General features: G+C 46.0%; 1 protein-coding gene across 2 annotated transcripts in view; it reads right to left on the bottom strand.

The window, feature by feature from the left end:
- Nucleotides 1-4,963: 4,963 nt before the first annotated feature.
- Nucleotides 4,964-27,876, bottom strand: part of CUNH10orf90 (chromosome unknown C10orf90 homolog) — a 187,919-nt gene continuing 165,006 nt past the window's right edge. For both annotated transcript variants that reach the window (XM_073552758.1, XM_073552759.1), the window contains 3 exons: nucleotides 13,285-13,348; nucleotides 5,151-5,250; nucleotides 4,964-5,062 (listed from right to left, as the gene is read on the bottom strand). In XM_073552758.1, the coding sequence (XP_073408859.1) occupies nucleotides 5,024-5,062; nucleotides 5,151-5,250; nucleotides 13,285-13,348 (203 nt within the window). In that variant the 3' untranslated portion in view covers nucleotides 4,964-5,023. The remainder of the gene's footprint in view (nucleotides 5,063-5,150; nucleotides 5,251-13,284; nucleotides 13,349-27,876) is intronic.

The following is a 27,876-nucleotide window of genomic DNA, read 5'->3' as shown; positions in this document are numbered from 1 at the left end:
CAATGAGAAACTGAGGAAAGCTGACTCTCTACAAGGAGAAACTGGGGAAAGCTGACCCTCTACCAGGAGAAACTGGGGAAAGCTGACCCTCTACAAGGAGAAACTGGGGAAAGCTGACCCTCTACAAGGAGAAATTGGGGAAGACTGGCTCTCTACAAAGGGAAACTGGGGAAGACTGACCCTCTACATGTGAAGGGCTAACCCTGTACAAGGGGAAACTGGAGAAGGATGGCTCTCTACAAAGAGAAACTGGGAAAGCCAGCTCTCTACAAGGAGAAATTGGGGAAAGATGACCCTATATAAGGAGAAACTGGGGAGAGTTGGCTTTTTACATGGAGAAACTGGGGAAAGCTGACCCTCTACAATCAGAAACTGGGGAAAGCTGACTCTCTACAAGGAGAAACTGGGAAAAGCTGACCCTCTACCATGAGAAACTGGGGAAAGCTGACCCTCTACAAGGAGAAACTGGGAAAGCTGACCCTCTACAAGGAGAAACTGGGAAAGCTGACCCTCTACAAGGAGAAATTGGGGAAGACTGGCTCTCTACAAACAGAAACTGGGGAAAGCTAGCTCTCTATAATGAGACACTGGGGAAAGTTAGCTCTCTACAAGGAGAAACTGGGGAAATGTTGATCCTCTACAAGGAGAAATTGGGGAAGGCTGGCTCTCTACAAGTAGAAACTGGGAAAAGCTAGCTCTCTATAAGGCGAAACTAGGGAAAGCTGGCCCTCTTCAAGGAGAAACTGGGGAAAGCTGGCTTTCTACATGGAGAAACTGGGAGATGGTGAAGCTCTACAAGGAGAAATTGGGGAAGGCTGGCTCTCTACAAGTAGAAACTGGGAAAAGCTAGCTCTCTACAAGGATACACTAGGGAAATATAGCTTTCTACATGGAAAAACTGGGGAAAACTGACCCTCTTCAAGGAGAAATTGGGTAAGGCTGGCTCTCTTCAAGTAGAAACTGGGGAAAGCTAGCTCTCTACAAGGAAAAACTGGGGAAAGCTGGCCCTCTTCAAGGAGAAACTGGGGAAAGCTGGCTTTCTACATGGAGAAACTGGGAGATGGTGAAGCTCTGCAAGGAGAATATGGAGAAAGCTGACCCTCTACAAGGAGAAACTGGGGAAAGCTGGCTGTATACAAGGAAATATGGGAAATCTGACTCTCTACAAGGAGAAATGGGGGAAAGCTTGCTCTCTACGAGGTGAAGCTGGAGAAAGCCAGCCCTCCATAATGAGGAACAGGGGAAAGCTGCCTCTCTACAATGAAAATTGGGAAAGCTGACTTTGTATAAGGAGAAATGGGAAAGCTGGTTCTCCACAAGGAGAAATGGAGGTGTGTTCTCCAGAAGAAGAAACAGTACTCCTAAGGCCTCTGGACGTTAATATGACCGTTATTTGCTTGCAGCAGGGTCCGCAATACATCAGCACACAAGCACAGTGATGACACACGGAGGATATCCGTGTGTCATTAGTGTGACGCGTACCTGTGTCCGTGTGAGCTGTGAGCTGTTATCAATACGCTGGGAGCCTTTATGGCTATTGGCCACTGTCGGCTTTCCCTCAGCTGGTTAAGAAAATAATGCTGATCGTAGGGGCGACAATGATGAAAACTGCATTCAGCACCTGGCACAGCGCTAACTGTACTGCTTTCTCCCAGGCACCTGTAGGTATCACACTGATGCAGAACCCGGATGCTACACGTAAGTTTCACATGGACACAGGTGTTTCCAGTACCATAAATATCAGGACGTGTGAAGGGGCCTAACACAGTATTTACATTGTAAAGGATATACTGCAAACTGTATATATTAAGCTCAATCTAGTTGTGATGGATGACAGTCAAGTCAGTCATGTCACCCTATGTATATATGAATGGTATTTGGAGCTGTGTATTAAAAAAATGCAGAACATTTTGCTATAAATATGTATCAAAATATATTAAAGGCTTTTTCAGAACAGACTGCTCTGTGTATGGACTTGAGAAATAGTACGATTTCTGACTATTAAATGATGTTTCCAGCATTTTCAGTAGTTTTCCCCTTTTGCAGACTATCTATAATTTTCAATTGTCTCTGAGCTAGTGGGTGGAGATTAGCTGCTTTGATAATTCCTATACACATCACACATTCCTTCTCGCATCTCTATATTACATGTTCAGAAGCAGCAACAGCAGTATAGAGGATATTACACAGAAGTGCTGAACATTATAGCTGTGAATCCAGCACTATACTGAGATAAGCACTTACTAGTAAGCTGCAGAACCAGAGGCGTATCTAGGCTTTCTGGCACCCGGGGCAAGAATTCAGTTCGGCGCCCCCCGCCCAAGTACATATGCGACTTGCACACTTAGCCATGTACCTGCGAGCTGCTCTTCCTAATGCTCTCAATGTTCAGTAAAAAACTGAGAGAAGTATGAAGAGAAGCTCGTTGTCACAGGACCATACCTATGAAAATCGCATATGAGTGAAGTGTCCTAAAGATGACTACTGCAACCTGCAGAGCTGAATCCTGACATTGCAGCTTCTGAATTCTCACAACGAATGCACTGCACACTTTTAGGATTCTCCCTTGCCGATGTACAGTCATGTCAGCACAAGTATGTGATTTATATACTTCTGGCCACATTCCGACTAGACGTGCCCGGCCTCGATCTGTCCATTTTCATTGAGTGAGACCACACATGTCTAGTCAGCATGTGACCACATGTATGTAAATTACCGGCACGAGAGAATCCTAACAGCGTTCAGTGAGCACTGTGAGAATTCAGAAGTCTGCAGTCACATAGAATGACAGCAGACTCAGCACAAACCTGGACAACCCCTTTAATGTTCCTAACAAATAAAAACATGAGAATAAGTCAGTAGCACAAATAACATTTACATCCAGGTACCTTATAGATGACGTAATCTCTGCAGTCAGTCACCTTTTCTTCTAGACCCCATGATGAGTTTTCTCATCCACATCTCGTCTCTGTAGACGTTCATCTTCTCCGGTCTTCTGCAGCAAATCTCCACACGACGCCCTTAAAGATAGAAGTGTCATTATAATGCTCCTAAATAAAAATATCTGCAATATACTGTCGCCTCACACTATTCCCCTCTAGCATCCCACCTGTTCACCATACTGTCTCCTCATATATTTACCCCCTCACTCTCTATACTGTCTGCTCACACATACCCCTGACTCCCCATACTGTGTCCATCCACATACATTAACCCATTCGCTCCCCATACTGTCTGCACCAATCCCCCATACTGTTTCCTCATACATACTCTTTATTTTGTGTCCTCAAATCTCCCCACACATTAAATCCCCCATCCCCAATCCCCCACACACATTAAGTACCCCCCATCCCCACTCCAAATCCCCCCACACATTAACCCAATCCCCACTCATTAACCCCCATCAGCACTCCAAATCCCCCCACCCCCACTCCAAATACCCCCACACATTAACCCCAACCCCACTCATTAACGCCCCCACACATTAACCCCCATCCCCATTCATTAACCCCGCACACATTAACCCAATCCCCACTCATTAACCCCATCACCACTCCAAATCCCTCCACACATTAAATAACCATCTCCACTCCAAATCCCCCCACACATTAACCTCCATCCCCATTCATTAACCCCCACACACATTAACCCCCATCCCCACTCATTAACCCCCATCCCCACTCATTAACGCCCCCACACATTAACCCCATCCCCATTCATTAACCCCCGCACACATTAACCCAATCCCCACTCATTAACCCCCATCACATTAAATAACCCCCATCTCCACTCCAAATCCCCCCACACATTAACCCCATGGCATCCCCACTCATTAACCCCCACACACATTAACCCCCATCCCCACTCTAAATACCCCCACACATTAACCGCCATCCCCTCTACAAATCCCCCCCATCTCCACTCATTAACTCCCCCTCATCTCCCATCTTCGGTGGTTCTTCAGCTCCACAGAGGAGCACACTTACCACCAGCGTTTGCTTTGGGCGCCGGGGAGTGACGTCAGCAGCGTGATCACATGACATGTCACGCTGCTGACGTCGCTCTGGCCCGGCGGTCAGAGCTTCATTTGTACTGGCGTCTGTATAGACGCCAGTACAATTGTTCCCTGGGAGCCGGCACGCGCTCCTTCTCTGCGCCGGCTGTCAGCTTGACAGCTGACACAGAGAACCGCCGACTCCCAGGCCGGGGGGGCGGCAGAACGCAGCCGCCAAGGAGGACACTGCGGACCGCTGCATTAGGCGGCCCGACTGCGCCCCCCTGCTGGCTGCGCCCGGGGCAACTGCCCCGGCTGCCCCCCCCTAGATACGCCCCTGTGCAGAACTATACGTGTCCAAGAAGAAAATTCGGCACCACTGCTGCCACCTTGATGTGCACTATAGTGCGATACAAACTCACACACCTGGGCTGTACGCCAGCTACCCACAGAACGGGTGCTCAATCAAAAGAAAGACATGCATGGCTACATTGTATGAAAAAGAAAAAAGGGATGGCACTCACCGTTCTGAAGAAGTGAATTTATTTTCAGATAAAGAGCATAGGCTCGGGAGAGGTGTGTGAACTGTGGACAACAGCCGTTTCACGCCAACTGCGCTTCAACGGGTCCCGGTTCAACGGGTCTTCAGAACGGTGAGTGCCATCCCTTTTTTTCTTTTCCATACAACAGAACTACACGTGTGTTTCTCTTTGCCTCAATTTCACCCTCCACTCCTACCCTTTACATAGAATTCAAAAGGCAGCTGTAATCTAACCACTTGGAGAGATGGTCAGTTTATCTTGTCTTGACAGATTTTAGCGGTTCTTCACAGTGAATGATAAGTTCAAAATGAGATGAGAGTGATGAAGAAACGGCTCATAAATGGAGAAAGAAGCTATAATTTCTTTTTTAAGACATATTGCAAAGTTTCCTAAATTTGCTTGTACTACTGATTTATGCAGTCAAAAATCTCATACACAGACCCTTTAATAATATAATAACGATAAGCCAACATTTCACGAGGACAATTCAATCAGAGGTTCGTTGTAGGACTTGATCCAGGATTTTCTAGAACAAAACAAAACAAATAGTCAATCTTAAACCTCAGATTTGCGTCACTGACTCACTACATGTCATTAGTGGGACCTGGTTTTACCTTTTTGAATAGCTGGGCTCGCGCTCTATTGCTCTGTGTTATCATTCTCCTCTCTTCCTCCTCTTTCCTCTTCTTTACTTCAGGCAAGCTGTTATAGATTCTGCAACATGTTACAGTGACGCAATGTTATTATGTGAGATCTCAGGTAAAGCTGCCATATGCTTGACGTAGAGTCATCATGAATTATTTATTACATGTTAGGTCAGATAGATGGATGATTAACATACAATGTATAATAAAACCCACATGTATTGTATGTATCACCCCAATTACATTTATTTAAACTTATGGACACACAGTTACCTTATGCTTATCATACAGGATGTGTAAGGCAGCGGTTTTCACGTCAGTACGGTAATGAGACAGTGATGCAAAGAAGTTCAACTTAAACGTCTTTATTGCCAACTTGCAAAAATAAATTCAAATATTTATCATACGACTCGCACCCGGAACATCCATATCCCTTCTGATACCGTGGGCGACTGCACCACCGTATAACTCTCGTGGGTGCGGTAATGGCTTTGCTCAAGTCTATGGCTCTGATGTGTGTACAACCTCACACAGACAGGCATGCAGAGAACCTCGTGCTCTGCTGCTTGAAATCAATACTGACTGACACACCCAACCCTTAATGTGAGTTGTGGCCATAGGCCACATACAAGACCCCCGATGGAGGGAGAAATCCGCCCCACTACCTTCCTACAGATCTCTCCAAAAGTAAAAGCACATGCCAGGCTTTCCTAAATTTGACTTTGTCAAATAGCTTGACAAAGTCCACATTTACAATGGGGTTCAGTATGTTTCCACACAAATCCTTGGGGACACATAACAACCCTTGTATATGATTCCCTTCAATGCCCCGCGACTGGCATATATCATTAATGCAATATAAAATATAAAATACAGTGGTGACATCTTATCAACAGCACACATCACCGCTGCATATAAAACACAGATATCAGGACAGCAGGGTGGAGAGCCAGCACTGGATTTGAGGACAGTGAGTATCTGCTCTGTTTGTTATTTTAAAAGTATTAAAGCTTTTGGGGACCACTTTTTAAAAAAATTGGAAGCCCCTTTAATGAGTCCAAAGACCCATATTCCACATAGCAAGGCATCAAGATCTCATTGATATGTGTAAATACATGGTCAATACAAAGGACTGGCACATGATTTATAACTTCCAAAGACCTTGCAAAAGGACTGGAGGGAGAAGGAAAGACAAATAAAATACGACAGCTACATAGGAAAGGGTTCTTTATAGTTAGAGCAGTCCGACCGTAGAATGCCCTACTGCAAGAGGTAGTTGTCACGGTGTTACCGCGACAGAGAGGAGCCAGAAGACCGCAGCGTCTGATTCCCTCTACTCCTGCACTGAATAGAAGCATGTCACCTTCATTTTAAATGGTGTCAATTTCTTTTGGCAGTTCAGGGGCTAATTCACTCTGTTGAGAGCCCTGGGTGTTAGGGCTCTCACCTGAGCACGGTTAGCCACTCCAATCCCCTATATAATCTGGCTCCTGACTGACATACATCTATCAGAGCTAGATTATGCTGCATGGCTGGGAGGATAGTAGTTGGTGGGTATAAGATTAGGCATTTGGTGGACGTATCTGTGACTATTGCTTGGTTTAGTGAGTGTGCCAATTCCCTTTTTTCTCCTACTTTTGTTTTACCCCATCCTCCACTCCGTGGTGCATTCCTCTGTTATATGTGAATGTATATTTGTATGCCTGGTAGTTTTTATTTTCCCTGTTTGTGTTTCCTTGTTTGTCTGGTTGGCGTTCTACGTTGCCATGTTACTCTACTCTTCCTTGGGTGGGGGAAGGGTACAGACGGAGGGCAAATTCAGGAGATAAGGCAAGGTACGTGGTCCCGGCATCTTCACCTTCAGAAGTAACCCGGGGAGTGGGGTGAGCTAGGGTGCCCCCTAGCGTTAGAGACAGGGAAGGAGCCTCTGGTCACCCAACAACAGAGTTGTGACAGTAGTAATGGCAGACAGTATCACAGGACTCATAGGGCCGGAGGCTTTTCTCACAACACATGGCACTGTGAATTATAAATAATCTAGAACTATACATTACTACATTGGGGGCCATCTTACAGATTTGGTTTTGGGTGCCAAAACTTTAAACTTAGACTTCTAGTTGGAGGTTCTTTGCCCATAATTTAAAGAAAATGGACATGTTTAGTGATATTTTTTTTTTTACGCAAAGGGGTTTTCTGGTATGTTATTGTCTGCAGCACTGACTTCATGTGAGTGCAGCAGCTCTGCCTGAATAGATGGCGCGAGCCACTCCCAGTCGCTGAGCTCACCGGTTGGCTGCAGCGCTTTCAACTCATTTTTAAATTTGGAAATCCCTTTAAAGCACCAGGGTTCAGGTAGAATTGCTGTTCCGACAATGAACCAAACCATCCCGAGATATAACCGAGGATCAAATTCTTTGCCTTCCAGGCCATGACCATAAATCATCCTTGTCAATAGAAATGATAGGATGTGATATAAAGCACTGGAAAAGCAGACAGGAAGCCTTTTAACATCTTTGTACGCCCTGGTTAGCACAAGATTTAAACAACACTGTTTGGCTGGTCATAAAAATATCAGAGAAGAAGACAAATGATCAGCAGAAAGATCCCCCAAGCCTATCCTAGACTTATTAGCTTGACATGGCGATAACATAACGGGAAAGTCACTTCAGGTAAAATGTATCTGTTCATTTGAAAAATTGCTGCTCTTCCTGCAATATATAAAGAGAAAATCAACCGATTCTTCGCCCCGGGTCAACAAAACCCCTCTCAATCTTCTACTGAATCTGCGGAATAAAGAGACATATTTTATCTCTTGGGTTGGAATTGGAAAGTTTAAGCTTCTTACTGATGTAAGAACCAATTGACTGCAACATTTCCACATCCAACATCCGAGGTCTGTGTCTTTCTAGTTACACAGGAAGGAGAAGAACGGGATCAGGATTGGATTTTAACCTGTGGGCACAATAGTCATGTCCCTATGGGCAGCTCTGGGGGAGAAAAGACCGGTTAGAAAAACTGTGCCTATAGGCTCCCGAGAGGTAAAATTCATACATTTATGCAGAAGAGAACTTTTAAAGCTTAGTCTGCTATGAACAAGTAGCAAGTGATCAATTCCCCTACAGCATCACCCCACGTGAAATAAGGCAATGCACAATTGCCATCAATATAATGTACAGACATGCTGAGAGACTGGACTAACATACAGTGCAGATGAGTCTATATATTAGGAAACTCATTAATAAATGAGCAATGTCCCTCTCATTTACCGTTCACGGTTTCCCTATTGCACAACAAAAAAGCAAGAGCAGAAAACTGGAAGTAATGTAGTAGGAATGTTGGCTTAAAGGAGCTGTCAAGAGTTCCTTACTTATTAACACAAATTTACTAAGACCGGCATTTCATATCTCAGGCTTTGAAGGGTTTGTCCAGTACGCTAAAGTTCCCCAAGTAAAAAAAAAAATGAAAAAACTTATACTCACTTGCCAGACATAGGCTAATCCAGGCAATGTTGCTGCATGTCCGCCAGTGCCCATGTGACTATAAGTAAAAAACTTGAAAAACTTGGCACTCAAAATGTATTGTGTTGAAAAAAAGGTTCCAATTTATTTTGCATACAGTGATCAATTAAACGTTTTTGGTCTGGGTATAGACCGCCACCAGAAATTGTATGCTGCTTGTTTAGGGAACCACGTGTCCTAGCACAGGGAAAATTACCAGTGCCGAGGGTCTGATAATCAGACTGGTAAATGTAGCCCGGTGTAGCGGTTAGCGTTAATAGGAGAACCTATTATATATTCTGATTTCCGCTTGATGAATAAATCATGTTGATATTGGGATGGATACCCTACTTGAGCACCTATTCCAATGACTTTATGAGTGCCGTATACAATCCATTGCAGTTCCCATGAGACGTTATGCCACATGAGGACTGTAGCCTATCAGCGGCCACTGAAGGGCTGCAACATTCACAGTTTCATCTGACGGAGTTCCATCCAACAGAACTCTGCAGCCGTCCGGTGGTCACTGAGGCGGCAGAGCTCACGAGAAATAACCATGTCACATGAATGCCAGCAGACTCCACGCTTCATACATTGCAAGTTCGAGAAGTGGTTATATGTTTTTGTTTTAAATTTTACATGGGAAATTTTGGTGTTTAAGGCTGGTTTCACACTTGCGTTTTTTTGTGCTGTATTTTAGCGCTATAAAACGCATGCTTTTTTCCCCTATCTTTTGCATGGGATGCGCTTATGTGCGCATACACATGCGTTTGTATGCGTTTTTGCGCGCATGCGTTTTTTGTGGTGTGCGCTCGGGCGCACAAAATGCATCCTGTTGCATTTTTTGGGCGTCCGACTTGCCTCAAAAAAACGCATGCGCGCGCAATGCGTTTTTTTACAGCAAGACACCCATTATAAGTCTATGGGTGCGCATATGTGCGCATTGGCATGCTTATGTATGCGTTTTTTTGCGCATGCATTTTTTTAGAGTAAGGCTAGTTTCACACTTGCTTTTTTTTGCAGTGCGTTTTTCCCGCAAAAAAACGCATTGAAAAAACGCATACAAACGCATACAGATGCTGCGTTTTTTTCAAGCATTTTTATGAGCATGCATGAAAAAAACACAGCGTTTTTATGCGTTTGTATGCGTTTTTAGTGCGTTTTTACCGCGTTTGCGTTTTTTTCCAACATTAGGTGGCCCCTCACACTAACCCAAACCATGACTTTACTAACCCTAACCCTAACCCTAACCCTAACCCTAACCCTGACCCTGACCCTAACCCTAACCCTGACCCTAACCCTGACCCTAACCCTAACCCTAACCCTGACCCTAACCCTAACCCTTAACCAAACCATACCCTGATCCTAACCCTAACCCTGACCCTGACCCTAACCCTAACCCTTAACCAAACCATACCCTGATCCTAACCCTAACCCTGACCCTGACCCTAACCCTAACCCTAACCCTAAACCCCCTTAACTAACCCTAACTCTAACCCAAACCCCTAAATTCCATTGTCTAAACTAATGGTAAAAAAAAAACGCATGTGCAAAAAAACGCATACATAAGCATGCCAATGCGCACATATGCTCACCATAGACTTATAATGGGTGTCTTGCTGTAAAAAAACGCATTGCGCGCGCATGCGTTTTTTTTAGGCAAGTCGGACGCCCAAAAAATGCAACAGGTTGCATTTTGTGCGCCCGAGCGCATACCGCAAAAAAACGCATGCGCGGAAAAACGCGTACAAACGCATGTGTATGCGCACATAAGCGCATCCCATGCAAAGTATAGGAAAAAAACGCATGCGCTATTTAGCACTAAAATACCGCGAAAAAAAAACGCAAGTGTGAAACCAGCCTTAGAGTTAGTTAAGGGGGTTTAGGGTTAGGGTTTGGGTTAGGGTTGGTTTGGTTAAGGGTTAGGGTTTAGGGTTAGTTAGAGTTTAGGGTTAGGGTTTGGGTTAGGGTTTGTATGGTTTGGTTAAGGGTTAGGGTTAGGGTCAGGGTTAGGGTTAGGGTTAGTATGGTTTGGTTAAGGATTAGGGTTAGGTTTGGTTAAGGGTTAGGGTTAGGGTATGGTTTGGTTAAGGGTTAGGGTTAGGGTTAGTAAAGTCATGGTTTGGGTTAGTGTGAGGGGCCAACTAATGTTGGAAAAAAACGCAAACACGGTAAAAACGCACTAAAAACACATACAAACGCATAAAAACGCTGCGTTTTTTTCATGCATGTGCATAAAAATGCTTGAAAAAAACGCAGCAATTGTATGCGTTTGTATGCGTTTTTTCCATGCATTTTTTTGCGGGAAAAACGTGCTGCAAAAAAAAGCAAGTGTGAAAGTAGCCTAAGAATGGTTTGTCTAGTTGTGGATCATAGCACATTGGAGTAAAATTTACTAAGAGGAACTCGCCTCTTACTAATATTGTCTCAACTTTTGCTGTTTGTGAGTCAGAAATTGAGATCTTTGCCTATGAGCAGATATAGATTTGTGGTATAATAAGTGCCAGTGTGGTGGAAAAAAAAATTTCAGACCCGCCTTTCCAATTACAGAGAACATCTAAGAGCGTACTTCCCCACGCTTTTGTAAAGAATTTCCCTCCACTGCTCAAAGAGAATGAAAATCTGAGACTTCTGCTTCCCCTGCCCACTTATAGAAAATCTGTGACTCCTGCTTCCCCTGCCCATTTATAGAAAATCTGTGAATCCTGCTTCTCTCGTTCACTCAAAAACTCTCTGTGAGTCCTGCTCCCCCTTCTCACCCATAAAGCCTGTGAGACCTGCTTCCCCCGCTCATTTGTAAAGATTTCCTTTCCTTCTCATAGAGAATGTCTTAGTCCTGCTTCCCGTGCCCACTTATCGAAAATCTCACGCTTACACAAAGATTTTCTGTGAATCTTGCTTACCCATAAAGCCTGTGAGACATTCTTCCATGCTCACTTGTAAAGTATTTCCCTCCACTGTTGATAGAGAATGTCTAAGTCCTGCTTCCCCTGCCCACTTAGAGAGCATCTGTGATTCCTGCTTCCCCAACCACTTAGAGAGCATCTGTGATTCCTGCTTCCCCAACCACTTAGAGAGCATCTGTGATTCCTGCTTCCCCAACCACTTAGAGAGCATCTGTGATTCCTGCTTCCCCAACCACTTAGAGAGCATCTGAGTCCTGATTCTCCAGCCACTCACAGAGAATGTCTGTGACTCCTGCTTCTTCCACCCACTCATAGATAACGCCTCTGAGTTCTGTTTCCCCTGGTCACTCCGTGAACATATATATGCAGGTCCTATTTCCATAGCCCACACCAAGTGATTGACAGCTCCCTCGGCATACACACTCATACAGGAAAACTTATTGTTCATTGTGGGTAGGGAAAACAGGACTCATGAATTTTTACAATGAATTCTGGAAGCCATTTTTATATGAAAATACTGAATTGAATAACGGAAAGTTGCAGATGTATCAACCTTTTCCTTTTGGCAACTCTTGCGATTAACTCCAATTTCTCAAAGAACAAATTGAACACATTACCATTACATGCTGGCAAAACTCTCAAAAGTCTGCACTTCACATCACAAATAGAGTTGAGCGAATTTTGCAAAATGTGGTTTAGATTACGATCGCCGGCGAATATTGCATTTGCAACATTTGCCGAACACAGCCGAACGTCATTGGAGTTTATGGGACTAGAGTTGAGCGAATTTGTTCAGAACTGATCATCAAATATAAATTCGTAACGAATAAAGTACCAAAATGGCATGAATATGGCAAATTCGGATTCGGTGATCGCATCCGAACATATTCGCTCAATTCTAATCACAACTACTGGGTGTCCATTAGAGTTGATCGGAAACGACCGCCAAATCCGAATTTGTCATATTCGTTCCATTTTGGTATGCTATTCGTGCCAAATTTATTTTTGATAATCGGTTCCGAACATATCCACTCTACTTCAGTCCTACGGACTCCAATGACGTTCGGCTGAGTTCGGCGAATATTGCAAAGGCCGGTTTCACATTTGCGTTACAGGCCGCAGCGCCTGCCTGTGCACGGCCGCCGCTAAGCCCCGCCCCCTGTCGCACCTCCGGCAGTAGCTCCGCCTCCGGGCGCATGACACTGCATGCATCATGCGTCCCCTATCTTTATCACTGAGGACGCAGGCGTCCTTTTGACGGTGTGCCAACCAGCGCCAAACGCAACCTGTCAAAAGGACGCAGGCGCCGCCAAACGCATACTGCGCACGGCCTGCGTCCTCAGTGATAAAGATAGGGGACGCATGACGCATGCAGCGCCATGCGCCCGGAGGCGGAACTACTGCCGGAGGCGCAGCAGGGGGCGGGGCTTAGCGGCAGCCTTGCGCAGGCAGGCGCTGCGGCCTGTAACGCAAATGTGAAACCGGCCTAATACAATATATCATAACCTGAACCGAATTTTGCAAAATTTGCTCAACTTTAGTGACCATATATAGAAACATATAGCATAATCATCACAAAATCCTGGGTTTTTTTTTAACTCTTTTTAACCTCCCAGAATATCATCCAGCTATAATAGATAAAGAAAATGAATTTCATCCAATGACCACAGTAATGCGATATTACTTTGAGATGTCTTATACCTTTTGGATCTTTGTTGCATTTCCTTTTCTGAAATTGTTCTTTCCTTTGGTTTGAACAAATTATCTAAAATAGAAAGAAAAGTGAAGAAAATAATATTGCACTGTGTGGTCACAAAACAAAAGCTATGTTTAATTTAAAGGGCTTTTCCACTTATGATATCATGGCATCACTTGGTAGCTGAGTCCAATGCAGTATACTATTCCGCTACAGCATAATTGCAATGCATTGTAATAGAGATTTGTACCGTTTTATATGTGAGTGTTACAGACTTCATAAACCCTCATTATAATGACACGCACACCACTTAATCACTTGAGTTATGTGTCTCTCCCTTCTCTACAGGTGGGACCTGTTTTTCATTTTTGGGGATTACAATGTAATAGAAGAGAGTAATTATGATAAGTGATTCTATTTACAGGCAGTTCAATTACTTAAAGATTTAAGGGCTGATTACTTAAGAATTATTACTTGATAAGATGACAACTTGTGTTCTGAATTGCAATTCTGTGTATAAATTATTTAAATGTGGAATAAATGAGGATGTTTTTTAGTGTTATGTACTTTGCCTGAGAACTTCCACTATGTTGCAAAAGTTTAAGTTTGGAGTGACTTACTGGTTTCACAGTAAATGTAATATGGGATCTTCTCCTTGAAACTGGTTTAACCCTTCCGTTGCTACTCTATAACCTACGTGTGGAGGAAAGGAGATTCTGACAGCTGAATAGGAAAGGGTTCTTTACAGTTAGAGCAGTCAGACTGTGGAATGCCCGACCACAAGAGCTAGTAATGGTAGACACAATCTCTCACAGTAAATGGCACTGTAAGATATTAATAATCTAGTGATCGAGAATGTATAACTGGTCGAAAAACGTTGAACTCAATCGACCTGTGTCTTTTTTCAACCTACTGTATGTAATTAAGCAGTAAATCAAACATATTCTTTTTTTCTGTATCTACAGATCAATGCCCTACTGAGACTAAAGTCACACATTCTGCTGATTGTATTCCTCCAAACCCTTCATACGCATGCACACTTGGCTCAGGTGAGCATGCATGTGTAGAAGGGAATAAGCAGATTCCTGCTGCCATTTCCTATGGTGGCTTACAATTCTCTCATTCCCCGAGACCCACAAACAGACATGGTGGCGGAGTCGGCATACTCCTGTCCCCACAATCCACTTTCCAGGTCATCCCTCCCGGTCCACCACTCTCATTTCCTTCTTTTGAAGTCCACACCATCAGGCTCTTCCGTCCCCTCTCACTCAGAGTAGCGGTCATATACCGACCCCCAGGCTCAGCCACCCACTTCCTTGACCCCTTTTTTCAGCCCGGCTGCCGCAATTCATTTTTCAGAACTACCAACTCTTATCCTGGGAGACTTCAACATCCCCATCAGCAGCCCTACTTCCACATCTGCATCCCAGCTTCTATCACTAACCACCTCTCTAGGCCGCTCACAGCTTTCAACCTCTGAAACACACAAGGACGGTAACACCCTTGATCTGGTCTTTGTCTGGCTCTCTTCAATCTTCCACATAAATAACTCACCACTTCCATTCTCTGACCACAACATTCTCTCCTTCATGCTCACAAATCCTCACCCACCCCAGCTCACTCCTACCTACCACACATTCTGAAATCTACAAGCCATTAACCTTCAGACACTTTCAGACTCCCTACACTCATCACTGTCCCCAATCTCCTCTTTTTCCTGTCCTGAACTGGCTGTTTATCACTACAACAACACTCTTAGAAGCACCCTTGACCAAGTAGCTCCCATCACCCTCAGAACCTCCAAGCAAAGAGTAAAACAGCCCTGGCTCACACTGCAAACTCAACTTCTCCAGCGATGCTCTAGGAGTGCTGAACGCCTATGGAGAAAAACCTGCCCACAGAAGACTTCATCCACTTTAAATTTATGTTAAGAACCTATAACGCTGCCCTTCACCTCGCCAAACAGACCTACTTCACCACCCTGATCTCCTCACTAGCCAACAACCCCAAGAAACTTTTTGACACTTTTCACTCTCTCCTCAGGCCAAAAGCACAAGCCCCACAGACATTTGTGTTGACGACCTGGCCTCCCACTTTACAGAAAAAATAGATAATATCCGTCAGGAAATCTGCTCCAAACCACCAAGTGCTGTGACTCCCATCCCTTCCTGCATCTCGCCTGGCTCACTTTCCACATTTGATCCCATCACAGAAGAAGAAGTCTCCAGTCTCCTCTCTCCCTCTCGACCGACCACATGCACTACCACCCCATTCCCTCACATCTCCTCCAGTCGCTCTCTCCAGTCGTCACAATTCACCTAACTGCAATCTTTAATCTCTCCCTCTCCTCGGGCATTTTCCCATCCACCTTCAAACACGCCATCGTTACTCCATTACTAAAGAAACCCGCTCTCGACCCATCCTGCACAAACAACTACAGACCAGTCTCCAATCTCCCCTTCATCTTTAAACTTTTGGAGCACCTAGTTTACTCCCGCCTTACCCATTACCTCTCCACTCACTCCCTCCTAGACCCTTCACAGTCCGTCTTCCGCACCCTACATTCGACTGAAACTGCACTCATCAAAGTGACCAATGACCTTCTGACAGCAAAACGTAACGGTGACCACTCTCTGCTCATTCTTCTTGACCTATCCACAGCTTTCAACACTGTTGACCACCATCTTCTACTCTCTGGGCTCCAGTCACTAGGCATTAAGGACACTGCTCTCTCCTGGTTCTCTTCCTATCTTTCTGACCGCTCCTTCAGTGTTTTGTTCTCTGGCTCCACGTCATCTCCTCTTCCTCTCACTGTCGGGGTACCTCAGGGCTCAGTCCTTGGCCCCCTTCTCTTCTCTCTCTACACCGTCCCAATTGGACAGACCATCAGCAGATTTGGATTTCAGTACCATCTTTATGCTGATGACACACAACTATATAAGTCATTCCCCGACCTTACCCCCGCTGTACTAAAGAACGCCAGTGACTGTCTGTCTGAAGTCTAAAACATCAGGTCCACTCTCTATCTGAAACTCAACCTTTCCAAAACTGAACTTCTTCTGCTTCCGCCATCTACTAACCTCCCTAAATCTGACATCTCCCTCTCAGTGGGTGGCACCACAATAACACCCCGGCAGCAGGCACGCTGTCTGGGTGTTATGTTTGACACCAATCTCTACTTCACATCCCATATACAATCTCTTGCCCGCTCTTGCCGCTTACACCTAAAGAACATCTCTAGAATCCGCCCGTTTCTCACCATGGAAACAACAAAAACCCTCACTGTAGCATTGATCCACTCCCGCCTGGATTACTGCAACGCTCTATTAATTGGCCTCGCCTTTACTCGACTATCCCCTTTTCAGTCCATACTTAATGCAGCGGCCAGGATCGTCCATCTGGCTAATCGGTACTCGGTCACGTCCGCTCTTCGCCAGTCCTTACATTGGCTGCCCATTCATTATAGGATCCAATTCAAAGTACTTGTTCTCACCCACAAAGCTCTCCACAGTGCAGCACCCCCTAAATCTCCTCCCTCATTTCTGTCTATCGGCCTAACCGACCGCTGCGCTCTGCAAACGACTTTCGACTAACCTCTGCACTAATCCGTACCTCCCACTCCCGACTCCAAGACTTCTCCCGTGCTGCGCCAATCCTCTGGAATGCTCTACCCCAAGAAATTAGGATTATCCACAATTTGCGTAGTTTCAGGTGCTCCCTCAAAACACATTTGTTCAGAGTGGCCTATCATGTTCCCTAATCACAGTCATTCTATGTGTAAGTGAGCATGTGTAGCCCATTCACTATCTCCATCCATCCTTCACTCCCTCAATATGGGTGGACCATCATTGTAAATACACACCTGTACTTTGTATCTCCCCCACCTCATTGTAGATTGTAAGCTCTCACGAGCAGGGTCGTCTTATTGTGTTTTAATTATTGTATTGTTAACGCTGTTACTTATGACTTATGTTTGGAACTGTTAAACTGTAAAGTGCTGCAGAATATGTTGGCGCTATATAAATAAAGATTATTATTACTATTATTATTATTATTAGATCCCAGACAGCAAAAGATTGGGCATGTTGAAATCCAACTATTCAATCCTTTTCCCAAACAATTGCCATGAATAATGTTAGAACGCCTTCAAACACATTACACAGTCACCCAGAAAGCCAAAATCAGTGGGTTATTCCAACATTTTAATCCCATATAGCCACCTTAAAAAGACTTTTCCCATCTGGGCCACTTTTTCTTTTACTATATACCGCAATTCTATAATATCACAGTATAAAGTAAAATGACTGATCCAAACTGGCAATGGGGGAATTCATTATGCTTCCTGCACCATGACAATTCATCGGCTCATCTTGAACCTCATAAAAAGGGCCAATGGGTACCAGAAAGATTGTGAAACACAACCACACCATTTGATTTGTCAGAGATTGACAACGGCAATTAATCGGTTAAATAAGTGATCAGGGCGATCGCCGTTTGCTGCCATTAGTGGTAGGTGCTGGCTGTATAGCACAGTGTAAAACTCCTGGGCCCACTCCGTATATTCGCACCCAACATAAGATGGATCAACATATCTCATAACTGTCCCACATCCAGCAGGACAGTCCTGAATTTGAGGAGCTGTCCTGCTGTCTCAGGAACAAATATAGTTGAATATAACTGTGAAGTAGAAAACCAAAGGATCCCTATTACACTGTTCAGTCTATGGACAGACTAAAGGACCTTTAGGTCACGTGACATTTTCAAGTCATGCGACTGACAGTGGAGACACAGTCAATAGATGTGTGTGTTTGTTCAGTGTGGGGCCAATGTACTGTAGGGACATCATACTGTGTGTAGGGGAATGTACTGTAGGGACATCATACTGTGTGTAGGGGAATGTACTGTAGGGACATCATACTGTGCTTGGGGAGAATGTACTGTAGGCACATCATACGGTGTGTGGGGAGAATGTACTGTAGGGACATCATACTGTGTGTGGGGAGAATGTACTGTAGGGACATCATACTGTGCTTGTGGAGAATGTACTGTAGGCACATCATACTGTGCTTGGGGAGAATGTACTGTAGGGACATCATACTGTGCTTGGGGAGAATGTACTGTAGGGACATCATACTGTGCTTGGGGAGAATGTACTGTAGGCACATCATACTGTGTGTGGGGAGAATGTACTGTAGGGACATCATACTGTGTGTGGGGAGAATGTACTGTAGGCACATCATACTGTGCTTGGGGAAAATGTACTGTAGGCACATCATACTGTGTGTGGGGAGAATGTACTGTAGGGACATCATACTGTGCTTGGGGAGAATGTACTGTAGGCACATCATACTGTGCTTGGGGAGAATGTACTGTAGGGACATCATACTGGGTGTGGGGGGAATGTACTGCAGGGACATCATAATGTGTGTGGGGAGAATGTACTGTAGGGACATCAAACTGTGTGTCGTGGAATGTACTGTGGGGACATCATACTGTGTGTGGGGAGAATGTACTGTAGGGACATCATACTGGGTGTGGGGGGAATATACTGTAGGGACATCATACTGTGTGTGGGGAGAAGGTACTGTAGGGACATCATACTGTGTGTGGGGAGAATGTACTGTAGGGACATCATACTGTGCTTGTGGAGAATGTACTGTAGGCACATCATACTGTGCTTGGGGAGAATGTACTGTAGGGACATCATACTGTGCTTGGGGAGAATGTACTGTAGGGACATCATACTGTGTGTGTGGAGAATGTACTGTAGGCACATCATACTGTGCTTGGGGAGAATGTACTGTAGGGACATCAAACTGTGTCGGGGAATGTACTGTGGGGACATCATACTGTGTGTGGGGAGAATGTACTGTAGGGACATCATACTGGGTGTGGGGGGAATATACTGTAGGGACATCATACTGTGTGTGGGGAGAAGGTACTGTAGGGACATCATACTGTGTGTGGGGAGAATGTACTGTAGGGACATCATAATGTGTGTGGGGAGAATGTACTGTAGGGACATCATACTGTGTGTCGGGGAATGTACTGTGGGAACATCATACTGTGTGTGTGGGGAGAATGTACTGTAGGGACATCATACTGTGTGTCGGGGAATGTACTGTGGGGACATCATACTGTGTGTGGGGAGAATGTACTGTAGGGACATCATACTGTGTGTGGGAAGAATGTACTGTAGGGACATCATACTGTGTGGGGAGAATGTACTGGGGGAAATTATACTGTGTGTAGGGAAAATGTACTGAGGGGACATCATACAGTACTGTGTGTAGGGGGAATGTACTGAGGGGACATAATACTTTGTGTAGGGGGAATTTACTGTGGAAACATCACATAGTATGTGGGTGAATGTACTGTCAGGACATCATACTGGGTGTGATGAGAATGTACTCTGGGGACATCATACTTTTATAGGGGACTGTACTGTGGGGACATCATACTGTGTGTAGTGGGAATGTACTGTGGGGACATCATACTTGTGTGTAGTGGGAATGTACTGTAGGGACATCATACTGTGTGTAGTGGGAATGTACTGTCGGGACATTACACTGTGTGGTGAAAACATACTGTGGGGACAGCATACTGTGTGTAGGGGGAATGTACTGTGGGGACATCATACTGTATGCAGGGGAATGTACTGTGGGTGCATCATATTGTGTGTAGGGAAAATGTGTGGTGACATCATATTGAGTGCTGGGGGACTGTAATGTGGGGACATCATACTTTGTGTAGGGGAATGTACTGTACAGTCATCATACTGTGTGTGGAGAAATGTACTGTGGGGACCTCATACTGTGTGTAGGGGGAATGTACTGTTAGGACATCATACTTTGTGTAGAGGGAATATACTGTGGGGACATCATAGTGTGTGTAGGAGTAATGTACTATGGGCACATTCTGTGTATAGTGGGAATGTACTCTAGGAACATCATACTGTATGTATGTCATGAGTGTATCACATCCTCCTATGAGATCTGGGGTTAGAAGATAGCCTCATATTGTGAATCGCAGATCTTCCATTAAGCCTATGTGTTTGTGTCCCATATTACATGGATTTGGTTTCCTTTGCTGATGAAGCGGTTAATGACCCTTTCTATGCTATTCAGAAACATGCATCTACATTTCGGCTGCTTCTGATCTGGTCAATACCTCTTCCTTAAAAACCTGGCCAGACCTTCTCTTCCTTGCCAGTGAAAGCTTTGCTTCCTTGCTACTTGCAGATGTTGTGCTGATTTGGAGATCCTTGTTACTACTTCAGATTGTTGAGTGCTGTTCTTAGGTGCAAGCTTTCCTCATTGTCCTATTCTCATTTGGTTGGTACATTGCTATCTTCCCCTTTATACCTCTCTACCTTTGGTGAGTGTTTGTATGTTTGTTGCTTTCTGTTATCCCTGTCTTAATTATGTGTTGATACACTAGCATTTCTGTCCTGGGCCTCCTGGGGGAGGGGAAATTTTAGGGAATAACAGAAGAACAGTACGGCTGGTGTCCCAAACCTCATCACTTTTAGAGTTACCTTTTGTGAGCAGGAATTGCTAGGTCCCCAGTCCTAGGGATGGTTCATGTTCCCTTTCTCCAATCACGAACAGTCATAGCATGGCAGTGTAGGGGTAATGTATTGTGGCCACATCAAACTGTGTGTGGTGAGAATGTTCTGTCAGAATATCATATTGTGTGGGAGGAATGTACAGTGGTGACATCATACTGTGTGTGGGGGGAATATACTGTCAGGATATCATATGCATGGGAGGAATGTACTGTGGTGACATCATACTGTGTGTAAGGGAAATGTACAGTGGTGGCATCATACTGTGTGTGGTGAGAGTATACTGTCAGGATATCATATGCATGGGAGGAATGTACTGTGGGGGTATCATACTGTGTGTGTGGGGAGGAATGTACTGTGGGGACATACAGTGTGTTGGGAAATGTACTGTGGGGAAATCATGCTGTGTGTGGAGGAATGTACTGTGTGTGAAGGAATATGCTGTGGGATATCATAATTTGTATGGAGTAATGTACGGTGGGGACATCATTCTGGTTGTGAGGAGAATGTACTGTGGGGACATCATACTGTGTTGGGGAATACACTGTGGGGATATTATACTTTGTGGGGGTGAAGCTGTTATGCATCATGCAATTTCCGGTGGGGGTATCATACTGCGTGGGAGGGAGGGCACTGTGTGAGCCATGAAAGGGATATTGTACTGTGTGGGAACACTGATAGGCTTCCCTAAAAGCTATATTTCTGTATGGACGCATAAAAGCTGGGTTAGGTTAGAGAATTAGCTTAGTGTAATATATAAATTGCCACAGTGTAGTAGGGTACCCTTTTCATAACTGTCCAATCTTGGAGGTAATTGCACCAGTATGTCCTGTCAGAATTAATCTGCTCCTTAAAGTTCTAAGCTCCCTCTAGTGGAGACTGTAGACAGACAGAATTGTATCCTTTATCTCTATGGGGTGGATTCAAAAATTTGGCACCTTCTACTCCACAAGATAAATTGGCTCCTATGTCTATTCAGTACAGTGCCGGTGCCAGCTGGTGATCTAGGTCATAAGCTATCTGTGTAATGCTGCAAAAATTTGCTTCCAAGAAATACATAATTGTCAATAACCCCCTACACAGAAAGAATATACCGTAGTCATTTCATATTTTCTTAAGCAATCTAAACTTAATATAAGAAAGGCAGGATGATTTTCCAGCTTTGATGGCTGTGAGATGCGGTAAGTAGGGTTGATGGAAACAGACAATCGTCTCCCGGGTGGACTCGATCATCTTGACTTGTGCTCTCTGTAAAATGCCAAACAACAGTGTTTGCTCACATTGTGTTGCTTGTTCATGTTATGTAAAACCCAGCCCCCAGTGGAAAATCTAGCTGTATTTCACCGTAAAAATGCGTAACTATTTTTGGATATCTGTTTCATTTAGAGCCGCCAGCGGTTATAATTGGATAATGCAGCACATCAAAACCTTTTTGGGTGAATTAACAAGGACAAAACCATCCAGCAGACCCATTTGCTGGAGGTGGATGATAAAATGCATGACTGCTCCCCTTTCCCAATTATTTACAACGTGTGTTATGACTTTGCTTGCAGCCACACTCCAATAAATTACCAAACGAGTGGAGATTAATGTCTATGGAGAGTCAACTTTAACTTAAAGGTTCCTCTTAAATGGTTTCTGTCCTTTCAGCAAACTATACATAAATCAATAGGTCAAGAGAATATAAGAAACTATTTATTATATCTTATCAGAGAAATCTGCTTCTTTCTTCACTTAGTTATGAGTCATATTCTCATCCCGCGTCGCCTGAACTCATAATTGACTCAGAAATGCAGGTAAAATCTGCCTATTTCAAAATAAGATAATGCCAGCTCACTGATGGATTAGATCAGAACCTGCTTATTGAAATTTATTGAAAAGAGGGGAAGCAGAGTGAAAAAAATTAGAGTGACACAAAGAGATAGTGCTGCTTTTGCACGATGTTTTATCTTACCTCAGAGCTGGATTCACAGTTGCACCACTCAGTACTGCCATATCAAAGTCTTTGATGCTGTTGCTGCTTCTGAACATTTGATACTTATTACACACAGATGTAGGGATTCCTGCTTTCCCACCTCTGTTTATGGGAGACATCATAGCAACAAGTCTACATCCACTAGCTCAGGGACAATAGAAAATTAGAAATCGAGCCTACAGACGGGAAAGCTTGTGAAAAATGCCAAATATAAGTCACACAATGGAATTCTCGCTGATTGTGTAATAAACTCTCTGTGAGATTGGGGACCTCTGGAGTGAACCCTCAGGACCGCGACGACGAACCTCCCTCGGGCGAGCTGAACCAGGTGGACCACCCCTATACAGGGAGCGTTAGGGGCAGACCCAAGGGAGACTATCACCGCGGAAGCTGATACCTGGGAACAGCCGGGTAAGTAAGCAGGCAGGGAAATACTGGCGACCAGATGAGAGATGACGACGGCCACAGGGATGGCTGCTGAGACTGCGGGAATGGTGGTGGACGGCAGACAAGACTGGCAGGAGGCAGGAACCGGTACAGGACAAGATACAGGAGCAGGAGGATGGAAGCAGGAATGGACTGGATCTAGGAGGGAACACAGGAAAGTCACAAACAGGAAGAACAGTGGTGGCCACGGAGAGGTAGACAGCGCAGGTACGAAGAGGAATGCAGGAGCGTGTGGACCCAATACCACAAATGATAGTCAGGCAGTGAGCATAGGGTGAGACTGCCTGATATAGGACATGCTAGAGAACTTCCTGGTCAGAGTGCAGCTGAACCATGGGACCAGGAGATAGGACGCCAGGTCTAGGGGGCGTATCTAGCAGTATGCCTGTGTGAAGGAGCAGGAGCCGGCCGCAGGAAGGATGATTGACAGGTGCCAGCAGAGGGGGCGGAGCGAGAGGAGCGGACGCGCCGGAGAGGCCCAGACGGCGTGGAGGCACGAGAGGCGGTGGGGACCGAAGGCGCCGCAAGTGGTGGAGCCGCGGCATCGGCAGATGGAGAGACCCGGGCAGAGGTAGCAGAGACAGCGGCGGTCGGGACAGCGGCCGCAGACGCCGCAGAGCGGACCAGAGCCGGGGAGGTGAGCGTGCCAGGCGCCGGGGAGGAGGTGAGCGTGACAGTACCCCCCTCCTTACGCCCCCTCTTCTTAAGCCCGGAAAAGAATCTGGCCAAGATACGAGGAGCCTGAATGTTTTCCCGAGGCTCCCAAGATCTCTCCTCAGGACCGAAACCCTTCCAATCAATTAAGAAGAGGGTCTTACCTCTGGACTTTTTCATTGCGAGAATGTCTTTGACTTCAAAGACATCTTGTGCAGATACAGGCGGAGGAGGACGGCCGGTGGTGGGGTGAAAGCAGTTAAGTACGACAGGCTTTAAGAGAGAGACATGGAAAGAATTTGGAATCCTGAGCGAAGCGGGAAGTTTCAGCTTGTAGGCCACGTCGTTGATACGAGCCGAGACTTCAAACGGACCTATATACCGAGGACCCAGTTTATACGAGGGTTGCTTCAGGCGGACGAACTTAGAAGACAGCCATACTTTATCTCCGGGCTGGTACCGTGGGGAATCCAGGCGTCTCTTATTGGCATGTCTCTTGATCTGGCCTTGAGCCTGATCAAGCGCGGTTTTGGTCTCCTGTCAGATCCTGGAGAACTCCTCGGTCAGAAGATCGGCCGCCGGCACACCCGAGACAGGACGTACCGGCAAAGGATGTTGCCCGTAGACAATAAAGAAGGGTGACTTGGAGGAGGACTCACTGTAATGATTGTTGTAGGTGAATTCGGCCCATGGGAGCAGGTTGGACCAGTCGTTCTGGTGAGCATTGGAAAAATGCCGGAGATAGGTCACAAGAATTTGATTTGTTCGTTCTGCCTGGCCGTTAGTCTGAGGATGGTAGGAAGAGGAGAAATCCAGCGTTACCTCCATCATACGACATAGGGCCCTCCAAAACCACAAGGTGAACTGCACCCCTCTGTCGGAAACGATATGCTTGGGGAAGCCATGAATCCGGAAGATATGGGTGATGAAAATCTTTGTTAATTCAGGTGCAGAGGGTAACCCTGGCAACGGAATAAAATGGGCCATTTTGGAAAATCGATCCACCACAACCAAGATGACGGTGTGACCAGAAGATCGTGGCAGATCAGTAACAAAATCCATTGCGATGTGTTGCCATGGGACCAAAGGAATCAGAAGTGGGTGTAAGAGACCAGACGGTAGATGCCGAGGAACTTTGTTTCTGGCACACGACGGGCAGGAGGCGATAATACTTCGGACATCCTGATGAAGAGATGGCCACCAATAGAAATGAGAGATGAGGAGTGTCTTCTTGAGACCCATGTGGCCGGCCAGCTTGGAGGCATGACCCCAGTGTAACACTCGCTTTCTCTGGCTCTCTTGCACAAAGGTCTTACCGGGCGGCAAAGAAGTCAGGTTAATGGGTGCAACCATGATGACTTTACCAGGATCTACGATGTGTGATGGCTCTTCCTCAGTATTGGAGACCAGAAAAGACCTGGATAGAGCGTCAGCTTTCAGATTCTTGTCACCGGGATGGAAATGAAGCTCAAAATCGAACCGGGCAAAGAACAGCGACCATCTGGGTTGTCGGGGGTTAAGTCTTTGTGCTGACTGGATGTATGCCAGATTCTTGTGGTCGGTGTAGATTTTAAACGGATGAACAGCTCCTTCCAGGAGATACCGCCACTCCTCCAAAGCCAACTTGATGGCAAGTAGCTCTCTGTCACCAATAGTGTAGTTTCTCTCGGGGGTGGAAAACATTTTAGAGAAAAAACTGCAGGTGAGTAGCCGACCGGAGGAATATTTCTGGGAAAGAACTGCCCCGGCTCCTATGGCTGACGCGTCCACCTCGAGAATGAATGGCTTGTTAATTTCAGGAAGATGTAGGACGGGAGCGAAAGTGAAAGCTTATCTCAACAACAGAAAAGCATCTTCAGCCTCTGAGGACCAGAGGTGAGGGTTGGCTCCTTTACGGGTCAAGGCGGAGATAGGAGCGGTCAGAGAAGAAAAGTGTTGGATGAATTTCCGGTAATAATTATCAAACCCAAGGAATCGTTGGATCGCCTTGACTCCCTGAGGACGTGGCCATTTGAGCATGGCGGACACTTTTTCAGGGTCCATGCGGAGACCCGAGTCAGAAATGATGTATCCCAAGAATGGCAGGGACGACTGCTCGAAGGCGCACTTCTCAAGTTTGGCGTAGAGACGCTGCTCTCTTAAGCGTAGTAAAACTTGGCAAACATATTTTCTGTGGGAAGCCAGGCCCGCAGAGAACACAAGGATATCGTCCAAATACACCACCACACAGGAGTAGAGAAGATCTCGAAAGACGTCGTTGACGAACTCCTGGAATACCACGGGAGCATTGCACAGGCCAAAGGGCATGACTAAATATTCATAGTGGCCGTCTCAGGTATTGAAGGCGGTCTTCCATTCATCTCCGGGGCGAATGCGGATCAGATTATACGCCCCTCGGAGATCCAGTTTAGTGAAGACTCGTGCTCCCCGTAGACGGTTGAATAGCTCCGGAATGAGAGGCAACGGATATTTGTTTCTGATGGTGATATCGTTGAGACCCCGGTATTCAATGCGGGGACGAAGGGAACCATCCTTCTTCTTGACGAAAAAGAACCCTGCTCCTGCCAGTGAAGATGATTTGCGAATACAACCTCTGGCCAGGTTCTCTTGGATGTATTCGGTCATGGCCAGGGTCTCGGAGGAAGATAGAGGATAGATCCGACCACGGGGTGGAGTAGAACCAGAGACCAGGTCGATCGGGCAATCATAGGGCCGATGCGGGGGCAGAGCCTCCGCCTCCTTCTTGTTGAAGACGTCCGCGAAGGCCCAATAGGCCGAAGGTAATCCTGTAGGGACTGGAGCGGAAAGCTTGACGTTCTTCGGTTGAAAGGCAGACAGACACTCGGCTTGACAGGACTGTCCCCTACGCAGGATGTCCCCAGAGCGCCAATCCAAAACAGGCTCATGAGTTCTTAACCAAAGCAGGCCCAAGAGGATGGTGTGAGATAACGAAGGCAGAACATAAAAGACTATCCTCTCTCGGTGTAAGGCTCTAATCTGCAGTTCCACGTCTTCAGTGACCTGAGTGACGGACATCCGCAGGGGTCGACCGTCGACCGAAGCAATCTGCCGAGGAGTCTCCAGGGATCGGACAGGGATCCGAAGTCTTTTAACCGCCTCAAACTGAATAAAATTTCCGGCAGCACCCGAATCAATGTAGGCCCACTCAGAGGATCGTTTGGAGCCTATGTGCAAAAGAACGGAAAGAATCAGGGGTAGAGAGGAATCACAATCACCTAGGGAGGCCTCTCTTATCTGACCTAGGCGGAGGCATTTCCCGGGCGTATGGGACATGAACGGAGAAAGTGGGATGCACTCCCACAATAGAAACAGAGCCCCTGATCAATCCTCTCTCTCCGACGCTCCTCCACCGGCTTGAGACGATCCACTTGCATGGGTTCCGGTGCAGAAGCCGCCGAGGACATCACTGAGCGGGAGCGAGGTGGACTTCGAGAGGCTGGCAGGACATGAGACCTCCTCTCTCTAGCAGCCTCTCGGGATCGCTCCTGAAAGCGGAGGTCGATACGGATTGCCAAGGAGATCAAATCCTCCAAGGAGGCTGGAGTATCTCGTCCCGCCAGCTCGTCTTTGATTCGGCCAGAGAGCCCCCGCAAAAAAGCTCCTACCAAGGCCTCGTTATTCCACCCCAGTTCAGAGGATAGGGTGTGAAAGCGTATGGCGTACTGGCCTACTGAGAGCGTGCCCTGTTGGAGATTAAACAACGCTTCGGTAGTGGAGACCAAACGTCCCGGTTCATCAAACACCTTCCGAAAGGTGTCCAAAAAATTGGAGAGTTGGGAGACAATGGGGTCGTCTCGCTCCCAGAGAGGATTTACCCAAGCTAGAGCCTCCCCCTCCAAATGAGATACAACAAAGGCCACCTTGGCCCAATCCGTAGGGTACTGCAGGGAAGACAGCTCGAAGTGGAGCAGGCATTGGTTTAGGAACCCTCTG

The sequence above is a fragment of the Dendrobates tinctorius genome, unplaced genomic scaffold, assembly GCF_039654945.1.
Source record: "Dendrobates tinctorius isolate UK_male_01 unplaced genomic scaffold, ASM3965494v1 ptg000196l, whole genome shotgun sequence".
In the NCBI taxonomy this organism is placed as follows: domain Eukaryota; kingdom Metazoa; phylum Chordata; class Amphibia; order Anura; family Dendrobatidae; genus Dendrobates; species Dendrobates tinctorius.
The sequence above is the reverse complement of the archived record's forward strand: the minus strand, read 5'-3'. Positions and strand labels throughout refer to the sequence as shown.